General features: G+C 26.4%; 1 protein-coding gene across 3 annotated transcripts in view; it reads right to left on the bottom strand.

Moving 5' to 3' along the window:
• The window catches only part of LOC101239003 (uncharacterized), a 58027-nt gene that overhangs the window by 4338 nt on the left and 32237 nt on the right, over window positions 1-21452 (bottom strand). For all 3 annotated transcript variants that reach the window (XR_010635880.1, XM_065788360.1, XM_065788359.1), the window contains exons 3-5: window positions 21256-21299; window positions 15339-15393; window positions 7220-7309 (exon numbers count right to left, since the gene is read on the bottom strand). Coding sequence is in view for 2 of the 3 variants with exons in the window: in XM_065788360.1 (XP_065644432.1) it covers window positions 7220-7309; window positions 15339-15393; window positions 21256-21299 (189 nt within the window). In the remaining variant the exon portion in view is untranslated. The remainder of the gene's footprint in view (window positions 1-7219; window positions 7310-15338; window positions 15394-21255; window positions 21300-21452) is intronic.

Below are 21452 nucleotides of genomic sequence, written 5' to 3'. Positions count from 1 at the left end.
ATTTCAAAAAAATTTCTTTTATTCATGCAAAATTGTTATACAATCAATCATTATCGATTATAATATAATCAAACAATGGATTATATTATAGTCAATAAGAAATTATTTAAAATTTTGACAATTGCACTATATAATAACAATTAGAAGAGAGATAAGTTGTTTAAAAAGACTTTTTGTCCTATGTATTTGTTTCGACTTGTTTCTTTCATTTCGAGTGAAGTTCCAGTTGTTTCTTCGGTTTATTGTCTTTATTTCATATATAGTCAAAACTATATATGAAATAAAGACAATAAATAAAAATAAAAATATATACTTTTTTTTGCTTAATTAATTTTAAGACATATTTATAGACATACTAGTTGTAGACAAACTAAAAAGTATGATAAACTAGTTTATCAATCAATTAAACGAAATGCACGAATCATTTCAAAATGCATGTTAAAATTACATTATGTAAGAAGTTTCTAAAGAATAACTAAATAAAAAACAACATATTTAACATTCTTTTTACCAAAAACTTTGCACAGGCTTTATTTTGCAGCCATAAACTAACTTACACAGGGGTGTAGAGGTGGTCACCTCTATAAACATGTAAGTCAATTTACGCTGGTTCATCATTTCTGCCGAAGCCTATATATATAAGACATAAAATATTATACAAGATTATACAAGATATGCAATAGATATATAAGTCATTAAATGTAATTGCAAAGTTGTAAAAACTTGCAATTACATTTAAAAAAATACCTTTGATATTTAGTAAGGCTCAAATGTGTAAAGTTTTAAAAGAACTCTTATTAAAAAGTTAAAGAATATTAAAATGTTCAAGTAAAATTCATTAAAAACTTTTAATAAAATTATTTTATATAACAATGTTTATGATTTAATAAAAACACTTTTGCAAAAAATTTGATATTTCATTATAGGAGGCATTTTTATTTCAAAAAAATCTCCGTGAATCAGATCTCATTCTTATATATAGAATAAATTTTTTTGTCTTATTTGCTGAATAAAAAGTTGTAGAATGATAAATTTTGTTAGGTCAGGCATATGATTGTCAAGATCACAGTGCTACTTGATAAAGAGTAATCTAGTGCAAACTGTTTTGTGTCATGCTGGCTTTTAGAATTCACTTTCTAAGCAAAGGCTACTCCGTACTCCATGCTAACAATACTATCTAATATCTGTCATGTCTATAGTGGTATCTATTTTTGTCTGTTATATAATTAGATGTGTCTTAGTTACTGTGTTAGCTCACCCATAACTTACTATAGATGTATGTTTGTTTCTGTCTGAACCTGTGGTGTGGTGTTCACTCAGTAGTAAGTTGCTATTTAAAAAATTGTGTTTTGTCTGTATGTCTAGTGCAGTGTTCATCCACCCATAAGTTCCAATATGTATGTTTGTGTTCTGTCTGAACCTCTGGTGAGGTGTTCATTCACTCATAAGTGTAGTGTTAGCTCAGTATATATATATATATATATATATATATATATATATATATATATATATATATATATATATATATACATATATATATATATATATATATATGATTGTGCATAAAGTGGCCGATTAATCAGCATCGGCTTAATCGGCCACTTTATGCACAATCGGCATCAGCCTTTTTTAATTAATTTACCGATTTTCCAACCGATGGCATTTTAATATTTTTATCCTGCATTATTATAATAATTAAATAATAAATAAACTAAACTTTATGCATTACTTAGAATTATTTTGATAAATTTTTATTTTGACTTTGTTTACAAGCAAAAGCTTTAAAAGTAATCTATTTAAGCATTCATATCTAGACAAATAAAAGTTTTTGGAGCATGCATGGAATGATGCAGTAAAAGAATGAGACTTTGATGAATAATGAGTCAAGCGAGAATGAGTTTTGGTTGATGGAACTAGTGATGAAAGCTCCTTTGAGCAGCAACCATTATAGTATTTGTAGAAAAGAGAAAGAAATACAACTTTACAATGATTGGAAAGAGGCTCAAGCTTAGCAGATAGACCGGGCCCAACTCTGCTCACAATGCATTTTTGGACCTTGTCTAGAAGAGAAAGAGCATCATTTGAAGAACCAGCCCAAATATGACAACAGTATTCCATACAGGGATGAATAAGAGATTTCTAGAGGTAGAGAATGGAATCAAAAGAGAAAATGGTGAGCACGATAAAAGGAAGCAACCTTAGCAGATGCTAATTTAGCAATCGATTGTATATATGGTTTCCATGAAAGGTCAGTACTAAATGATAATCCAAGAAGACGTAAAGAAAAGGACTCAGTAAAAGGGTTGCCATTCATTAATATAAGAATGTCGACAGTACTGCGATAGTTGTTTGCAGTAAATAACTGAGTTTTGTTGGAGTTAAAACTCACAAGCCACTGTAAGCCCCAATCAGCTACAGAAGTGAGATCAGATTCAAGATAGGCTGTCTGTTCAAAGCAAAGGAAAAGAGAAGACTTTTTGTCAAGATATGAGTATTAAGTTGAGCCATCAGCAAAAAAAACTACTTTAGATGTAAGGTTGTCGGGAAGATCATTAATGTAGATAAGAAACACAATAGGACCAAGGATAGAACCTTGAGGTACCTGAGAATTTACTGGAAATAAAGAGTGTTGACATTCAAGGATGACTTTAATAAAGCAGTTAAAAAGAAATGATTTGATTATCTCAAAAACTTTCCCAGATACACCATATGAAACAAGCTTATGGAGAAGACTCAAACATACCAAACTTTGTCAAAAGCCTTAGATATGTCAAAAGCAATAGCCCTAGCCTCTCAGCCTCCATCTAATGCATGATAAAGTCTTTCAGTCACAGTAGTTTGCAAGTCAGCTGTAGAGCGAGAGGATCGAAAACCGTATTGATTGTCTGACAGCAAGTTATTTGACTCAAGATGGGATGTAAGAAATTTGTTTATCAAAAACTTAAGGACCTTTCTAATAACAGAAAGAAGACTGATTGAACGATAATTGGAAAGGTCAGAATGCTCACCAGAGTTTTTGAAAATTAGAACAACAGATGCCATTTTCCAGCAGGCAGGAAAACAAGATTCAGTCAAGCACTTATTAAATAGTTTAGAGAAAATTGAAGAGAGTTCTGGAGAACAATTTTGTATAACTGTGACAGAAATGTTGTCTAAACCATAAGCTGTAGAAGAGTTTAATCGAGATATGACTATGAGCAATGGAAGCTGAAGTGATTTGAATGTCTACCAATGAGTTAACCTGTTTAATTAGAATGGAGGAAAGAGAATGGCCATAAGATTCAAGAGTCGAATTGGAATTGAATTTCTTAGCAAATAGTTCAGCCTTAGTTCATGTGTTCAAGTATAGCCAGTGTATCAAGTATATTTCTATACATTTATTTTTTTATTTCAATTCATCTTCCTAAGACCACGAAGACCACTGCAATCGAGGAGGCTACTTTAGTTATGGTTACAACCCTCTCTCAACTTTATAACTCCAAAACACAAGCCTTGACAAACAATGCTGCTGCGCAGAGAAACAAGTTGAGCATTGTACTATCAGGGACGTGGTGGGTTAAGTTACTAATAAATTAATAAAGAATTCTAAGTAAACTGCTTATGATAGAACCTTTTTCTTTATTAAAAGTAATAAAAATCTATATATTTTTAACTGAGTTTTTCTAATATCTTTTAAAATAATAGTTTGACTCTGATTTGGGTCCAAGTATTTATTTACCAGTACTGATTCCATAAAAAAATTTACCCAATTTAAAGTTGCATGGTTTTATATTTAAAAAATTTTAATAATTCATTGGTATCGGCATTGGTATCAGCTTTTTCCCATCCATCGGAATCGGCCAAAAAAGTGCTATTGGTACATCACTAATATATATATATATACACATATATATATATATATATATATATATATATATATATATATATATATATATATATATATATATATATATATATATATATATATATATATATATATATATATATACATATATATATATACACACACACACACACACATACATTTAAATTTTGCTCCCTTTGCCCCCTGTTGCTACGCCAGTGTTTATATATATATTTATATATTTCAAGTACAGACTTTTGATTGCTTGTTGCATTTGGCTTTGCAGAAATGGAGATTTACTATTTTTACAATTTTTATATATATATATATATATATATATATATATATATATATATATATATATATATATATATATATATATATATATATATATATATATATATATATTCCTTTCAGACTAGCTACAGCTTTTATAGCTCTTTCAGCGCTGATATAGCCCTGGTGAGCTTTTATGTTACAATTGTTTCCAGGGGCCAAGACCCCGTGAAGGGTCATATTGTATGTGTCTGCTTTTTTGCTACAAAACCTCGCAATTAATTTTTCACTACTCGGTGTAGTTAGGGCGATTTTATGGCGTTTGTATAAGATTTTGCTGACTATGACATATTTCCATTAAAGGATCAGATCTGTGAATCATGAAAAAAAAAAAAATGAAACTGATAAATTTTGCCATAACATAAAATAAGAATGTTCGTACCAAAAAAAACCGGACCAAAGATTTAAAAAAAAAAAAAAATCTTCTTTAAATCACAATTGCTTGTCTAAATTTAAATGAGATTTTAAATAAATACATTTTTTTTAGGTAAAATGAGTATCATAGTTTAATAATATGATCTGTTCTGGTTGTTTATTGGCAATTAAAACATTTTCCAGGGCCAACTATACAAGAAAAAACAAGTGCCCTTCCCACCCTAACTTTTTTCGTTTTCATAAAAGAAAACATTTTAGAAAAATTTTTAAACTTATTGTTATTAAGATAATAAAAGCTCATAAAACAGATCACCTCAAAAATAAAAAAAAGTGAAACTGACTAAACATAAAATCTTTCTATTTGAAAACAAGTGAAAGCTTATTTTAATATATAGTTAAGTTTTACCATACATTACTTAAAGGTAGCAAGAAAAATCCCCCGAGAAAAAAATCCCCCAAGAAGATATCCCCCCGAGAACTTTTTTTACAGCGCATAAAATAAACGATATTTCAATATAATAGTTGTTTATAATATAAATATTTTATACATACGTATTATAATACAAAGAGAACCTTAATTCTCCATTTTTCATTAATCGACTGACAAATAGGTAGAACATACAAGAAGTGTACATACATCGACTGAAATATAGGTAGAACATGCAAGGAGTGTACAAACATTGACTGACAATTAGATAGAACATGCAAGGAGTGTACATACATCGACTGAAAAATAGGTAGAACATGTACCGCTACATTGATTGAGGGTTTTAGTTAGGGCAGGCAATCTATCAATTTCAAAGCAATGTTTTAAAATTTTTTTAAATTTGTGTGGTTAGGAGGGGAGGGTAATTGCATTTGTATGTTAACATTGTTCAAGTTATCTTCATTATTTAATTCTTATTCATTAAATGATATTTAAAAAAGTATATTTTATAAAAGTCTTGGTTTATTTATAAAATTTTACAACTGAAACTTATCATATAATAGTTAATATTTTAATTAATTATACGTATTTGACTCATAAAACGTAATTAAGTATATTTATTATGCTGTGTTTTGTAAGTTTTTTCCCGTTAAGAACTGTTTCGCAAGTTGGTGTGCGAAATAGTTTTGTTTCTAAAGAAAATTGGTTTTTTATCATTATTTTAAAAAATAAAAACTTAAAATGATATGTTGCAATACTGAAAATAAAATTTTATTATAAACATTTTGGTATATAAAAATTTTATTTCTTACAATTATATCTGTTTGGCCAACAAACTTTCTTTATAGATTTCAAAAACGTCATTTAGCGAAAAAGCTCATTTCGCAAGTGCAACTCCCGTAAGCGCTACTTTCATATGTAGCAAAAAAAAGGTGAAAGGCTTCATTTCGTAAGTAGCATTTGCGAAATAAACATCTAAACTTTTTTTTGTTTTGTAAAATTAATAAATAACAACCCTCTCACTGAATCTTCTTTATTACGTCTTCATGGATTATCATTCACTACTAACTTGTCATGGAATTATATATATATATATATATATATATATATATATATATATATATATATATATATATATATATATATATATAAATATATATATATATATATATATATACATATACAATCGATTGCAATATAAATACAATCGATTCTAAAGTTAGCATCTGCTAAGGTTGTTTCTCTTTATCCTACTAGCCAATATCTTACTCCTGATTCCATTATCTACCTCTACAAACCTCTTATTAATTGCTATATGAAATACTGTGGTCATATTTGGGCTGATTTTTCTAATGATGCTCTTTCTCTTTTAGAAAAGGTCTAAAAATGCATAGTAAACGTAGTTGGACCTGCTTTATCTGCCAAGCTTGAGCCTCTTTCCCATTGTCATAAAGTTGCATTTCTTCATCTTTATTACAAATACTATTATTGTCCCTGCTCAAATGAGCTATCACCTCTAGTTCCATCAACTAAAACTCATTCTTGCTTGACTCATCATTCAACAAAGTTGCATTTTTTTACTGTAATTGTCCTTTAGTGCTTTTAAAACTTTTATCTATCTAGCTTTTTTCCTTACGTATTAATGTTTTGAAACTCTCACATCTTCATGTTTTCCTGACTCATACAACCTCCAATTTTTTAAGTCTTTAGTTAACTGTTTCCTTAATCTTTTATACTATTCTTTGTTTTCTAGTAACTCCCAAATAAACTAGTTAAAAAAAAGAATGGAGTTCTATAACAACACAACAGAGATTCAAGGTAGGCTGCAAGATAACTCAACAGAGGTTCAAAGAAGATGCAAGAGCAAGTCCAACAATAATTATGTGTGGGTGTGTGTGCATGTATGTGTGCGTGTCTGCATGTGTTTGTGTGTGTGTGTGTGGTTATTTAGGCATTCCAAGAAGTCATTAAAACTTTATCACAGAGAACCATAATGTAATAGTGTGTTCTTGTTTGTATAAATTGAAATTCTATGCAATACTGTATTTGTTTGTATGAACTGTATTTAATATTAACTACAGTACAAATTTGTAAATAAATACTTTTAAGGTTTTTTTTTTTTACTCAAGTACTTTTTAAAGAAAGGCTAAATATAAAAGAAAGGCTAACATAACACTAATGTCATATTAAAAATCTCTGAACAATCAAACTTAATAATTAAATCAATAATCTCTTACCTTGTCAATAAAACGGACTGGGGATGATATGTCTTCAACACAATCTCTTTTATCACGAAGTTCATTTGTTGAAGAATCATTTTTGTCGCCCTGTTATTAAAATTAAAATTATTAAACTTAAATTATTGGTTTGAAAAAAAATCTCTAAGTTACAATAACAACATAAATCTCACAACTATTTACAATCTTGATCAAAGTGCAAAATCTGGATTCAATTCTTATACCTATTAAAACAATTGCTAATGATTATCTTTCTGCCCTAATCTTTCTCTAATCTTTATAAAATTTGACTGGATTAAAAATATTATTAATTGGATAAAAATTAAAACCTTTTTTTTTAAATAAGCACTTTCAATTATTTTTTAAATAAGCACTATTTAATTTTTAAATAGTATATGAAAAGTGATCCCAATCTTTTAGAGGTTGGGATCACATTGGCAAAGAAAATTTGATACAAAGGTCTTAGCATAAAACATAGAAATAAGGTCAGCAATTTTTTGCAGACCTCAAACACTTCTAGGTCGGCATTGCCGAATGCTGACTCTAATTCTGAGTCGGCATTCTATACATGTATGTATGTATGTATGTATGTATGTATGTATGTATGTATGTATGTATGTATGTATGTATGTATGTATGTATGTATATATATATATATATATATATATATAATAAATATATAGCTCTATATATATATAATAAATATATATATCTATATATATATAATAAATATATAGCTCTATAAATCTATCTATATATATATAATAATCTATCTATATATATATATAAAATCTATCTATATATAAAATCTATCTATAAAAATCTATCTATAAAAATCTATCTATAAAAATCTATCTATCTATAAAAATCTATCTATCTATAAAAATCTATCTATAAAATCTATCTATAAAAATCTATCTATATATATATAATAAATATATAGCTCTATATATATATAATAAATATATAGCTCTTGATTAGTTTAAGATCGGCAATTAATGAAAAACTCAAATAAATGTCAGCACAAAACTTTTAACAAAAAGTTTTTACTATAACAACATAGAAATGAGTTAAGTCAGCATTGCTAAATGTTGACTTTAGTTTTGAGGACTATATATAATTATATATACTGAAAATAAAAAAAGATAAAAAAATCAATACATTATGATTCAAAAGTTTTTACTTTTTTTTAAACATTTTCCAGGAAAATGTTTAAAAAAATAAAAATAAAAAAGGATTAAAAGGATTGAAACAATTATCTTGTTTAGCCAAATTTCAATCCAACACAAACGGCAATATAACCAGAGAAAATAAGAAAAAATCTATCTATTTTATAAGATGGTGGTGATAGTGGCAAGGGATAAACTTGGGAAACTATTTTTTTAAAGATAAGTCTCCACTTGTCTTTCAATTGCAAAATTCTTCTAATAAATGCAACCTTTAATAATTTAATTTCAAGTAAATTAAAAGTAGTTTAAAATCTAAAACACTCCATACTTTTGAGTCCAAGACACCAATGGCTCTAAACAAGTTTATGAAGATGCTTTTAAAAAAGCAACTTTTTTGACTATAAAAATTTTGAACTAAAATTTAACTTGACTAAAAAAATAATTTGGTCATGCCCATAAAGCAAAACAATTTATAAAGTTTTTAGACATAAGAAAACATTTTTTAATTAATTTTAAGACTTCTCACCCTCTAATAAGTTATTTAAATTCTTTAATAGGAATATCATTAGTCATTAGGTAATAGTTGTAATAAAATTTGAAAAATATAATTAACTTTAAATTTGAATGAGTAAAATTAATAATGTAAAATACAACAACAACAAAAATTATATTTGCAAACTTAGAACTCATGGAAACCATGATAGTATTTATAAAAAGAGAAAGAGATGCAACTTTACAATGATGGAAGAGAGGCTCAACCTTGTCAGATAGATTAGGTTCAACTACGTTTACAATGCATTTTAGAACCATGTCTAGAAGAGAAAGATCATCATTAGAAGAACCAGCCCAAATATGACAACATACAGAGACAAATAAGATATTTGCGGAGGTAGAAAAAGGAATCAGGAGTACAAAAATGGCAAGCACAATAAAAATAAGCAACCTTAGCAGATGCCAAATTAGCAATCGATTGTATATATGACTTCCATGAGAGGTCAGTAGTGAACAATAATCAAAGAAGATATAAAGAAGAGGACTCATTGAGAGGGTTGCCACCCATTAATATAGGAATGTCTACAGTATTGCAGTAGTTGTTTGCAGTAAACAAGTTTTATTAGAGTGAAAATTCACAAGCCGCTGCAAGCCCCAACTGTTACAGAAAATGTCACCACAAGCACCTCTTTCATCTTTAATTTGATCAAAAAAATCATTTAATGGGTTTGAGTTGCATTAGACTTATTTTAAAACTGCAGATTATATGAATCAAAAATAAACAAACAAAAAAACAAACAAACAATAAGAACAAGTTTATGATATAAGCAGAATTCACCCTTAGCTGTTAAAGCAGATTGAAACTACAGCCATTTATATAAAAATATATTTACATCTTTAAAACCAAGTGTGCCACTACACTATATAAAGCTACTTATTTTATAAAATGTATTTTATTTATACTTCATATATGATTATATCTTTTTCAAGGTTTGCAACTCTCTTTCAAGGCTACAACTCTGAAACACAAGCTTTGGCAAAAAAGGACAAGTGCCATACTACTAGTGTCATAGTTAAGTTAATTTCCTGGACTTTTGATTGCTTCTTTATATTGGATTCTGTTTCCAGCAAATTTGAACTTAAAATTAAAGAATATTTGTTCATTGAATAAAACAAAACCAGTTATGAACAAACAGATAAGTTATTGAGAAATTCTCATTTTTAATGGTATCATGCTTTATGATACCATTTTATCTAAATTGTTAACCATTTGTTTTATTTAATAATTTGTTGAAATTTTAATTGTTTTTCACTTACAATTGCAAAGTTATATATTATATAAAATAATTTTATTATAAAACAAGTATTTTTTATCAAAAATATGTTTTTAATAAGATTAGATTAATCTTTTCTTTTAATTGCTTTACTTTTTAGAAAGTTCTTGCTTACAAAGCAAGTGCTCTACCACTCCCACATTAATGGCTATATATATAGTTTTCAAAGATTTGGTAAATAAGTAAAGAAATCATTAGAAGATCCAGTCTGAATATAAAAATAGTATAGTGCACAAGGATAAATACCTCTATTAATCTATTCTCTACCTCTATTAATCTATTCTCTACCTCTATAAACCTATATACCTCATTTATAGAGGTAGAGAATAGATTTAGGATTAAGAAAATAACAAGGACAATAGAAACAACCTTTGCAAATGCCAACTTTGCCATGGAGACAACGATAATGCTTTCGAAAACATAAAGGAATTTGTTGTTTAATCTTTATTTAAAGTAATATAAATAGGAAGTTAAAAGTTAAAAAAACTAAAGAAGATATTGAATTTTTTATATATTTAAAAATACAACTGTATAAAAAAATATTATCGAACAAAATGACAAAAATTTTCAATAAAAAACTGTTATATATCAAAATTGGATTCAAATCTGTTGATTAAACTGTCTAGGGCAATAAATCTATATTCTTTTTTTTTTCATTCATACTTCGACGGTTCATACAGTCAAAGCAAAAAAAAACAAAGAGTACAATACTTTTCAGATTTAAATCTTTTAATAGAAACTTTGCTTTTTCTATTCATTACTTTAAAGTTACTTTCAACACTAAAAAAACTTGTCTTTAAATTGAAAATTAATTTTACAAAAATCATTTGATCCTTTTCTTAAACCATCTTAATCATGTGCGCATGAGCTTTCTAACAGCTGGGTAAACAGCAATATTTTTCCTACTAAAATAAAATACAATTGTATTTGATAAGGCTTTTCATGGTTTATATATATATATATATATATATATATATATATATATATATATATATATATATATATATATATATATATATATATATATATATATATATATATATATATATATATATATATATATATATATATATATATATATATATATATATATATATATATATATTATATATATATATATATATATATATATATATATATATATATATATATATATATATATATATATATATATATATACTCCTCAGAATAGGGTTCTACATTTGGCAATGCCAACTTGACAGTATCTGAGTTCGAAACTTTTTTTCGACCTCAGAATTTTAAAACTTAATTTTAATTGTTATTTCAAATATATCAAAAACTGTAAAAGAAACATTTTCTTTAAATTCTAGATTAAATTATTAAATTAAAAACAGTAAAACGAATGTTTTATTTAAATTCTAAATAAAATATTTAAAATAAAAACAGAAAAAAAACAATATTTTATTAAAATTCTAAACAAATTAAGTTAAAAAACAGAACAGCAAAGCAAGCGTCTTATTTAAATTCCAAATACATAAATTAAAATAAAAACAAAAAAATGTTATATAAATAAAGTTCTTAATGCAATAATTAAAATAAAAAATGAACATTTAATTGAATTTTAAATAAAATATTACAAACAAGTCCATTAAAAGTCAATTTAGTCAAAATATGGGAATAAATTTTTTTTAGAAATATATCGTAATAAAAATAATAAATTCATTAATATTCAATTTTTATTTTTTAACATCATATCATTTAAATAATAATAGAGCAAAACAAAATAAGAGCAGGGCCGCTTTGACAATAGGAAAATTTATTCCCAATGATTTAGGGACCACCTTAAATACTTACTAAATATCAAAGTCTATGCAATCATATTTATAATGTTATTGCATAGATGACATTTAGACTTAGGAGCTTCACAATTTAATTTTGCCCCAGGGCACCAAGCTAGTTTGGAACGGCCCTGATTGAAAGTATTTATGAAAATCACTAACATAGAGTAAACAAAAAAATATATATAATGAAATATATAACCAAAAGTTTAATTAGGTATAAATATTGCAAACATGTTATGAACTATAAAAAACTTAAAGAAAACACAAAAAAACGTAAACAAAAAACAGTATATAATAGTTATAATGCTATTGTTATTAAATGAACAAACAAAAATTAAAAAATTAAATCAAATAAAAAGGTATAAAGATTTAAAGATTATCACTAGACTAAATTAAAATAAAAAAGATTAGTAGGAATTCAATAGCCGATTAAATCGACTATTTGATTTTTCAAAGGCGACTAATTTCGGCTTTCAACAGTTGATTTTTAGTTGTTTAGTCAAAGTCCATAACAACACTAAATACAAACCTTTTAGTTAAATTGTAAACAAGTCAATTAGAATAAAGACAGACAACAAATTTAAGTAAAATTGGGCTGAAAGTTTACTCTGAAGATCCTTGTGAGGCAAGCAATTTGCTCTTGCGACCTTAAGAGTGCTCCACTAATCACTCATAAGACTTTGACTTCCAATTTGTACATCACTGAGTGTCTTCAAAAACATTTTTTGCCACTCATCAACAAACACAGCAAGGCAGTTATCTTTTGGCTTGATTTGGTAACAATCCGCAACACCAAGAAGATAATGGAGTGGTACAACCAAAATAGCATGAAAATCATTCCAAAAGATGCGAATCCTCCAAACATTCTCCTGAGCAGCATGCCATCAAGAGTTACTGGGCAATTGCAAAAGGAATCTTGTTGAAAAGCAACAAATGAATGAAAGATGAGCAAAAATTTAGGCAAAAATGGATAGCAGCATAGAAAAAGATCACTGAAAGCAAGATCCAGGCCATGATAGCACCTACTTTAAAAAAAGTTTGATAACTTTCTAAACGTCCTCTAAAATCTGTACAAACTGATTAAAAACTTTAAATGATGCAATAAACTTCATTATAAAAAAAAAATTTGGAATTAATTCTTTAAGTATTTCTCAAGTTATTGCTGAGTATGTCTGGCCAGAAAGTACTTAGCCCCACTGAATATATATATATATATATATATATATATATATATATATATATATATATATATATATATATATATATATAGGGCTCAAAATAGCAGCCAGACATTGTTTGGCACTTGTCCGGTAAAAAACGACATCTATCAGTCATTTTGTCCAGACCCATATTTTGTGTGCATTTATTTTCTAATCATTTTAGTTGTTCTAAAATTATTAATAAATTCAGTATTTTATATAAACTTTTTATTTTTTATAAACAACAGAAAAGTTGAAAACACAGCTACATTAATAAATTTATTTTAGCTCAAAAAAATTTATTAAAAATAATAATTTATTAATTAATTTAACAATGATAAAAATTTATTAAAAAATTAGATAAAAAAAAAGTATTGATTTTAAGCAATAATTTTTTTTTGAATTAAGCAGCATGGTTTTTATCATTTATATTAAAACATTGCAATTAATTATTAATTTAAATTTATATTTCAGTATTAATTTCATTTTTTGTCCGATGGTTTTAATAAATATCAAACAAATATTTTAGCTTTTAAAAACTCCTTTTAAATTTAGTTTATAAAAAGATTTACGTAATAGTTTTTTTAATGCTTGTAGAAACCAGTACTTTTTATTAAATTATTAAATTTGAGTTTTTTTACTTAAAGTTTATTTTCGCGCTAAAAAGTTTTTTGCTATGAAAAGTGTTTATAAAAGTAATCATAGAAAAAGTTGGAAAAGATTTATTAAAAAAAAACCTATTTATTATAAATGTAATTTCGTATAATATTCTTTGAAAATTTAAACAAAATAGGTTAACTGTAAACATTTATTAGATTTAATTTGTTACTTTATTTAATAAAGTAATAATTAAACTTAATAACTTATGTATTTAATATATTTATTATCTTTAATAGTTTACAAAGCTTAGTATAGTAATTTTAAAAAAACGTAATACAAATATATTTTCCTTTTCAAATTTTAATTTTTTGAGGTTAGAGTTTTTCTTTTTCCTTAACATTTTCTTTTTTTAGTTAAGTTATTCTTTAAATTTTCTTTTTATTTTCAGCGCATTTTTGAAACGCCTTACATTGTTAAAACAAACTGCCATGGTCAAGTTGTAAAAACAAAATATTTTAAGTGTGGTCAGAGATGGCGTTCAATTGCATTTCTTTAGGTTTTATTGGACATGTTCGACAAACTTGAATATTTATCAGACAAATTGTTCAGAACAAAAAAATACAGTTGTACAGAAAATAGTGTTTCTTTACATTTTTATCTTAGTTTCTCTCATAACTATAGATACCACACCACACTACATTTTTTTTAACCAGATTCACCAAAAAAACACTAGGAAATCAGGCCAAATATAAACATCATTAAAACCATTTGCATAGCGTAAATTAGATTTTTCTATTATAGATTTGTTTAACAAACATGATTTCACTTTTAATAGGAAATCTTTTAAAATTTGAAATTATTTGAAAATAAAACTAGCTGGGAACTTCTGAAAGCAAAATATTAGAACTTGTGCTTTTAGATACAATAAGTTTCCAGCTATCAAGTAAGGTAAATACTGATATTCAAGACTGGACAAGTGCTCACAAACTGCTAAAAAATTTAAAATGATAAAATAATCAACTATATAAGAACTAATTATTTAAAATTTCATCAAAAAATATAACAATATTAAAAAAAAACACACTTTAAAATGCAAAGTTTAAACAGCAAGGGTCTATAATTAAGATCCTTGCTAAGCTAAGTCTAAGGCTAGGCTGGCTATTGTCTTAGGCTTGACTAGTTTTTGTCTATGGCTTGACTGATTTTTGTTTGAAACTATCTAGAATATTAAAATGAGTGAAAATAAATAAAAAATATATATTCTTTAATATGATTAATTTAAAACTACACTCTGATAATGATAAAAAATTAATTACAAAATAATAACAGGTGTTTAGTTAAAAGTAGTGATATAAATTCTGTTATAAAATACGAAAACAATTAAATCATAATTTCATATCAGGTAATAGAAACACTTAAAAAATTTTTTGTTTTTCCTTAAAAATCTGGACGAAATGTAATATTTATATAAACATATAATTAAATTATAATAATAAATTAAATTATTTTTAAATGTAACTTACTAGCCATGATATCTCATCCCAACTTCTACTTAACTGAATTGCAGAGTGAATATCCCTTAACATAAAAAAAAAAAGTTTTTTTTTTTTAAATATATATTAGGACAAGATACGTTCAGAACTTTTTTAAAATGGCCAAGATAATAATAAAAAAACAAACAAGTTGTGCACATTTAATTAAAAAATAGTTACGTGAGATGATGGTGTAAACATCTCATTGTTATATATTTTTTGTTTTATAATGTTTTATAATTTTGTAATATAATTTTTGTTTTATAATTTTATAACTTTATTCCCAGATGCTCCGAAATTCAAGCTTTACCATCCATTGTACTCAATAATACTGAACTTGAAATAGTCAGCAGCCACAAATACCTTGGAATCATGCTCAATGAGAATATTGATTGGGATGAACAATGGACAAAAGTTCACAACAATATAAAATCAATACCATATCTGCTCAAACGTCTTAAGCAAATTGGACACACTCAGCCAAACCTTTTACAGGTCTACCGATCTTACGCTATTAGCCACTTGATATATAGTGCTCCTATTCTTACTTTGTGCAGTGCTGCTGCAAAAAGAGAGATCCAACATTTTCATAAAAATGCCCTGCAAATTATTGGAATTGATGTAACCAATTCAAGCAGCTTCAATATTATTTTTGACATTGAAGAGTTACTTGACAGGATCTGTATTAATATACTCAAAAAGATCCTTGCAGACCCGTGCCATCCTATAACCACTAAATTAACTCATGCTCTTAACACCGCAAAAACTGCAACTTACCAAAAAACTTTTATTCAAAAATACCTCCGTATCCTTCGTGATGGCGTCAGTGACCTCTACCTCCCAAGCAATATTGGAAGCTCTATTGCCTTTTCAATGCATAAATAATGTTCCTCCCCTGTATTCTTAGCAAACTATTAATATTAAAGGACATATAAAATTGTACAATTCATGACTTGTAATGCTATTCAATTTTAAATAAAGATTTATATAAAATAAAATAAAAATAAAAAATAAAAACTTAGAGTAAACTTATTAACATTAGATTGCGTAATAAAAAGAGATTTTATCAGCATCGACAGTGTAATAATGATAGATCTAAAACAAAAGTAGAGTGTTTAGAAGAACGTAGAAAAAAAAAGGATAATTTTTGAGAACTTAGAAAAATCTATGAATAAGTTTTATCACTCGACAGTAAACATTATTTTGTGTTTTAAAATGTTTTTAAAATGTTAAGTAGCTGAACATCTAGTGAACTGATAATCCAGGAATTATGAATACTTTATAATATTATAACTAATCATAATTATAATAATATTATTTATGAATACTTTAATATTATAATTAATCAATATTAAGTTTAATAAGTTGAAATTTGTTAAGTGTTTAACTTTTATTCCGAAAAATGTGTGCTTTACTATGTTAAATAAAACAAGAAATATTAAACTAGATAATTTTGCTGATATTTGTGTTCATGCAAAACAAGTTTTTGTCATTTAAAATAATTTTCAAGCTTTTAAACCACCTTTTTAAATAAATTTTTATGTGATAACTTATAAATAAATTTTTACTTGATAACTTGGAAACTTGATTAAAAAAAAAAGAAAACTTGAATTAGTTAATTGAATGACAATTTTTTTATTAAGAGAACTAAATCTTTATCTATCAAATTACTTGTTTTTTAATATTCAACTAATAATAGATTAATTATTTGTCAATTCCACAGATAATTTTAATAGTAAAATCTTTTTTGTATATTTAACCTCGACATGATATTTAAGCTCTAAATGATTTTGTAGTTGTGCTGTGGTAGAGCACTCAAGAGCAACGTAAAGAAAAGTAAGACCAAACCTTATTTTTGTATGCGATAAATGTATGTATATCTGGAAATGCCCCTAACAGTTGGTCAATGTACATACATTTTGTTGTGCCTGTTGGTCGATTCATTTAGTAATTTATAAAAACAAAAAATTAAAATAAAAAAGTATTTTTACTAGTCTTTAAAGTTTACCTTTTTTAAAGTATTTTTTCGTTTGACCATGGCAATATAATAGTTTTTACTTCCATGGTTAGACTCGGTTTACAATTTGATAACAAATATTTCTTATTTACCGTCACATTAGGAGCAAACTGCATATAAAAGAAATTTCTTTTTCTTCCAGGTACATTTACTTTTTGGTAATTAGAGAAATTTTAATATGAAAAGATCAATAAATAATACATTATTATCTTGTCGCGAACCAAATGAAAACTCATCAATAAAATATTTGAAGATAAGATTGTGCAGCACCTTTAAAAAAAAATGTGCTTCACTTATTTGGAATTATTATGGAGAATTAGTAGCTGAAGATGGTCAAAATCTCGATGAAAGCAATTATTATTAAAAACCATGTTTGGAAATTGAAAAAGCCAAATTAGATAATAAAAAGCCTGCCCATTTGTCGAAAATTCATTCAGTAAAATGTTCTACATCAAGTGGAAACATGAAAAATCATTTGTTTTTAGTACACAAAATTATTACTGATAAAGTATCTACTGAAGAAAAAAATAACAACATCTTAAAAAATTGGTGCAGCGTTAGCGGTTCATCATAGAAAGCAAAATTTGATATTACTTGTGACATTGCACTTTGGTTTTGTACCGATTTGCTATCTTTTAATCTTGTTGAAAGAACTGGTTTTATAAGTTTTTTTGAAAAAAATTTAGGTATAGTCACTCCATCACGCTCAACTTTGGCATGCGGGGCTTTAATTGATATGTTCAAAGCTGTCAAAAGCAGTGTCAAAGATGTTTTAAAATATTCCATTGCTGCTTCTTTACTCTTTGATGGCTGGACAGATAAATACAAAAAACTGTCATATATAGGTGTAAAGTGTTCAATAATAACCAGTGAATGGAATAGAAAATTTTTTACTTTAGCTTGTACACCACTGGAAAACCATACAGCAGAAAATATTGCAGATTTTATGAAGAATGTTATTAAAGATATGTTTAGCAAGCAGTATGGAGAGTTACATTTGCATAATGTTCACGATGGTGCTGCAAATATGATGAAGACTTCTAGTCTACTGGGTTGTGAAGAGCCACAACATTGCTTAGCTCATGTGCTGAATTTACTTCTGGTTTCTGATGGTCTTAACAAATGTTCTGAAATCTTAAAATTGCTCAAGAAATGTCGAAATATTGTTACATGTTTGAGCTTCAAATCTACTGTTCTAATTAACGAATTTTTGTGTACAAATGATGATGTGGATGTTTATAATAAATTACGAAAAATTGCTGAAGTAAAAGAACTTGTTAATCTTGATGAACAATTCCCAATTAAACTAATATCGAATGAGAATCAATTAAACCCAAATGACAACCCGGTTATTGTAGATAGTGAGGATGAATATGAAAAAAATGATAATCTATTTGAAGAGAACTCAAAATACAAATCTAAACAACATAAAAGTTTAAAACTCCAAGTATGTAGTCGATGGAACAGTGCACTTTTTATGACAGAGTCTATTGAACAGTTATATAATGGTGTAAAAAAACTTTTAAAAAAAATTGGAAAAAGAGAATTGTGCCTAGATGAATTTGTTCTAAAATTATTAAGCGAACTTGTAAAGTTCCTTAAACCATTTCAAAACTTGACAGAAGTTGTGAGTGGGGGTAACTCTCTCTCTATTTTGCCATTGGTCAAGCATAAAGTTGCATCACTCCTCCAAGTATCTTCTAACAATTTACCTGTGATAGAAAAGCTTAAATTAGCTTGTAGCTCAAAATTAGAACAGCATCTGAAACTGTCAAAAACAGCCAAATTATCATGTTTGCTAGATCCAGCAGTTAAATCCATCTTTCCAAATAATGATGCAACTGATATACTCTTAGAGACTTTATCAAGTTTTACAGAAAGTTCAAATTCAAATTCAGCAACTAACAATGCAGTTGATAAAAATGACAATAAACTACTAAAAGATGGTAAGCTAAATAATATAAAATAAGATGGTAAGCTAAATAAATAAAAGTTATGATATAAATAAAATAAAAATGTTAAATAATAAAACTAATTTTAATTAATCAAATATTAAACAAACATTCAATTGACAAAAAATGTTGTTCAATTAAATGTTTATGTTGTTCAATTAAAACCATTATGATGTTCAATTAAAATCATTATGTTTTAGAAAATCATCCAACTGCGAAGAAATTACTGCTTCTAGAAATAAAAACTACGCTGCCAAATCATGATCAAAGTAAACGTTAAACACTAGCAAGGGAAGTAAATAATTATGTTAATTGTCTGCCAACAGAAGAAGAAAAAGATCCTGTGGTGTTTTGGAAAAATAACCATAAAAAATTTCCCTATCTGGCATGTTTGGCGAATGAATATTTATGTATTCCATCAAGTAGTGTAGCAGTAGAATCCATGTTTTCAACTGCTGGATTGATTGTTAATTCTCTCAGAAGTTTACTGGACCCAACTAATATGAATATGATTATTTTTATACACGAAAACATTAATTCGCTGTGAAATAATTTAGGGGTGTGTTATAAATTTAGTAATAACTAAAAACAAGAGAGGATATTTTCCACTTTCAGCCGGCTAGCCAGCCTCATTCTTTATAAGCCAGCCGCAGCTAGTTTTGTGGTTTTTTTTAGTGGCTAGCTGGCTATCCAGCCACTTGAACTTGTGAGCCAGCCACCTGTTCTATTTACCAATGGCTTGCAAGTCTAGTAATGGCAATTCTAAGACTTAAACTTTTTTTTGGGCAAAAAATGCTATGACTAGCTTGGATGTGTGCTATGGATTGCTGTCATGTTGAAATGTCCATAAAACCATTTTTTGTTCATAAGTCTTGAACTAGAGTATTATTAACTCATCACTATACAGTATTTTTAATAGTTGTGCTATTCAATTTAAACATTCTTTAGCAAATTTTAGCTAGGCTCTACGATTTTTTAAAGAAACAAAAGGTTTTTAACAAGACATCATTCAAAAAGGTTGATTTGTTTTAAGCACTTCTTTACTGCTGCATAAAAATAGGAATATTGATGTGACTGTGTAAATTCTCTATGAATTTTCTTGGCACTCTTGCACAGATCTGCTTTTGACAATTTCACTACAAAATTATCTTGTTTATTATCAAAGTTGTTGGAACTTTGTTCTAATTACTTTGAGCCAATCATTTCAATTCTTTTAATAAAATTTTGAGCCAATCACTTCCATTCTTTTAATAAAATTTTGAGCTAATCATTTCCATTTTTGAGTAATTACTCCCAAATTTGAAATTTAAAAAAAAATTAAATTTGAAACTTTTTTTTTTAAATAAAATTTCCTACAAGCATGTAAAATTATACTACAATAAATTGTAGTATAATATGTCATACTTATAAGAAATTTTATTTCAAAAAGTAAAATAAAAAACTTAATGAGAAAATATAAAAAGAAAATTGTTTTCAACTTCATAAATAATGGAATGCTTTTAAAGTCACTATATAAATACAAACTTTTTTCTCTTTTTCCTTATACACATTTTCACAAAGACTTATTAGCTGAATAAATGGAGATCAAATTTTTACTTAAGCTCTGAATAATTTTCTACTGTACATATTGAAAGTATGTTTAATTAGTTTAATTTCTTTGTTCAAATTTAATCTTTTGTTCAAATTTAGAAATTATTTATTATATATTGAACTGGTAGAGGACAATTTTAAATTTCTTGATATAAACCATTATTACCATAAATTATGCTGAGCAGATGTATTAGCAAATACGTCTGCACTATTTTTTAAAACTTGCAATGATTTTGGTATTTAAAAAAAAATTAATTTCATATATATCAACGTTGAAAAATATTCTTCACATTCTGTATAACTGTACTGTATAACTACTAAAAATATTGTAAAAAAGAAAAGTATATACCGCTCCTTTGCAATTTCTCTGCTCATCTCATCAACACTTTCTTCCTAAAAAAGAAAATTAAATTTTACTGAAAAACTTATATATATATATATATATATATATATATATATATATATATATATATATATATATATATATATATATATATATATATATAATTATATATATATAAATATATATATTAATATGTGGTAGTG

This window comes from Hydra vulgaris, chromosome 01, assembly GCF_038396675.1.
Source record: "Hydra vulgaris chromosome 01, alternate assembly HydraT2T_AEP".
In the NCBI taxonomy this organism is placed as follows: domain Eukaryota; kingdom Metazoa; phylum Cnidaria; class Hydrozoa; order Anthoathecata; family Hydridae; genus Hydra; species Hydra vulgaris.
Note: the sequence above shows the minus strand (reverse complement) of the source record. Positions and strands in the feature narration are given on the sequence as shown.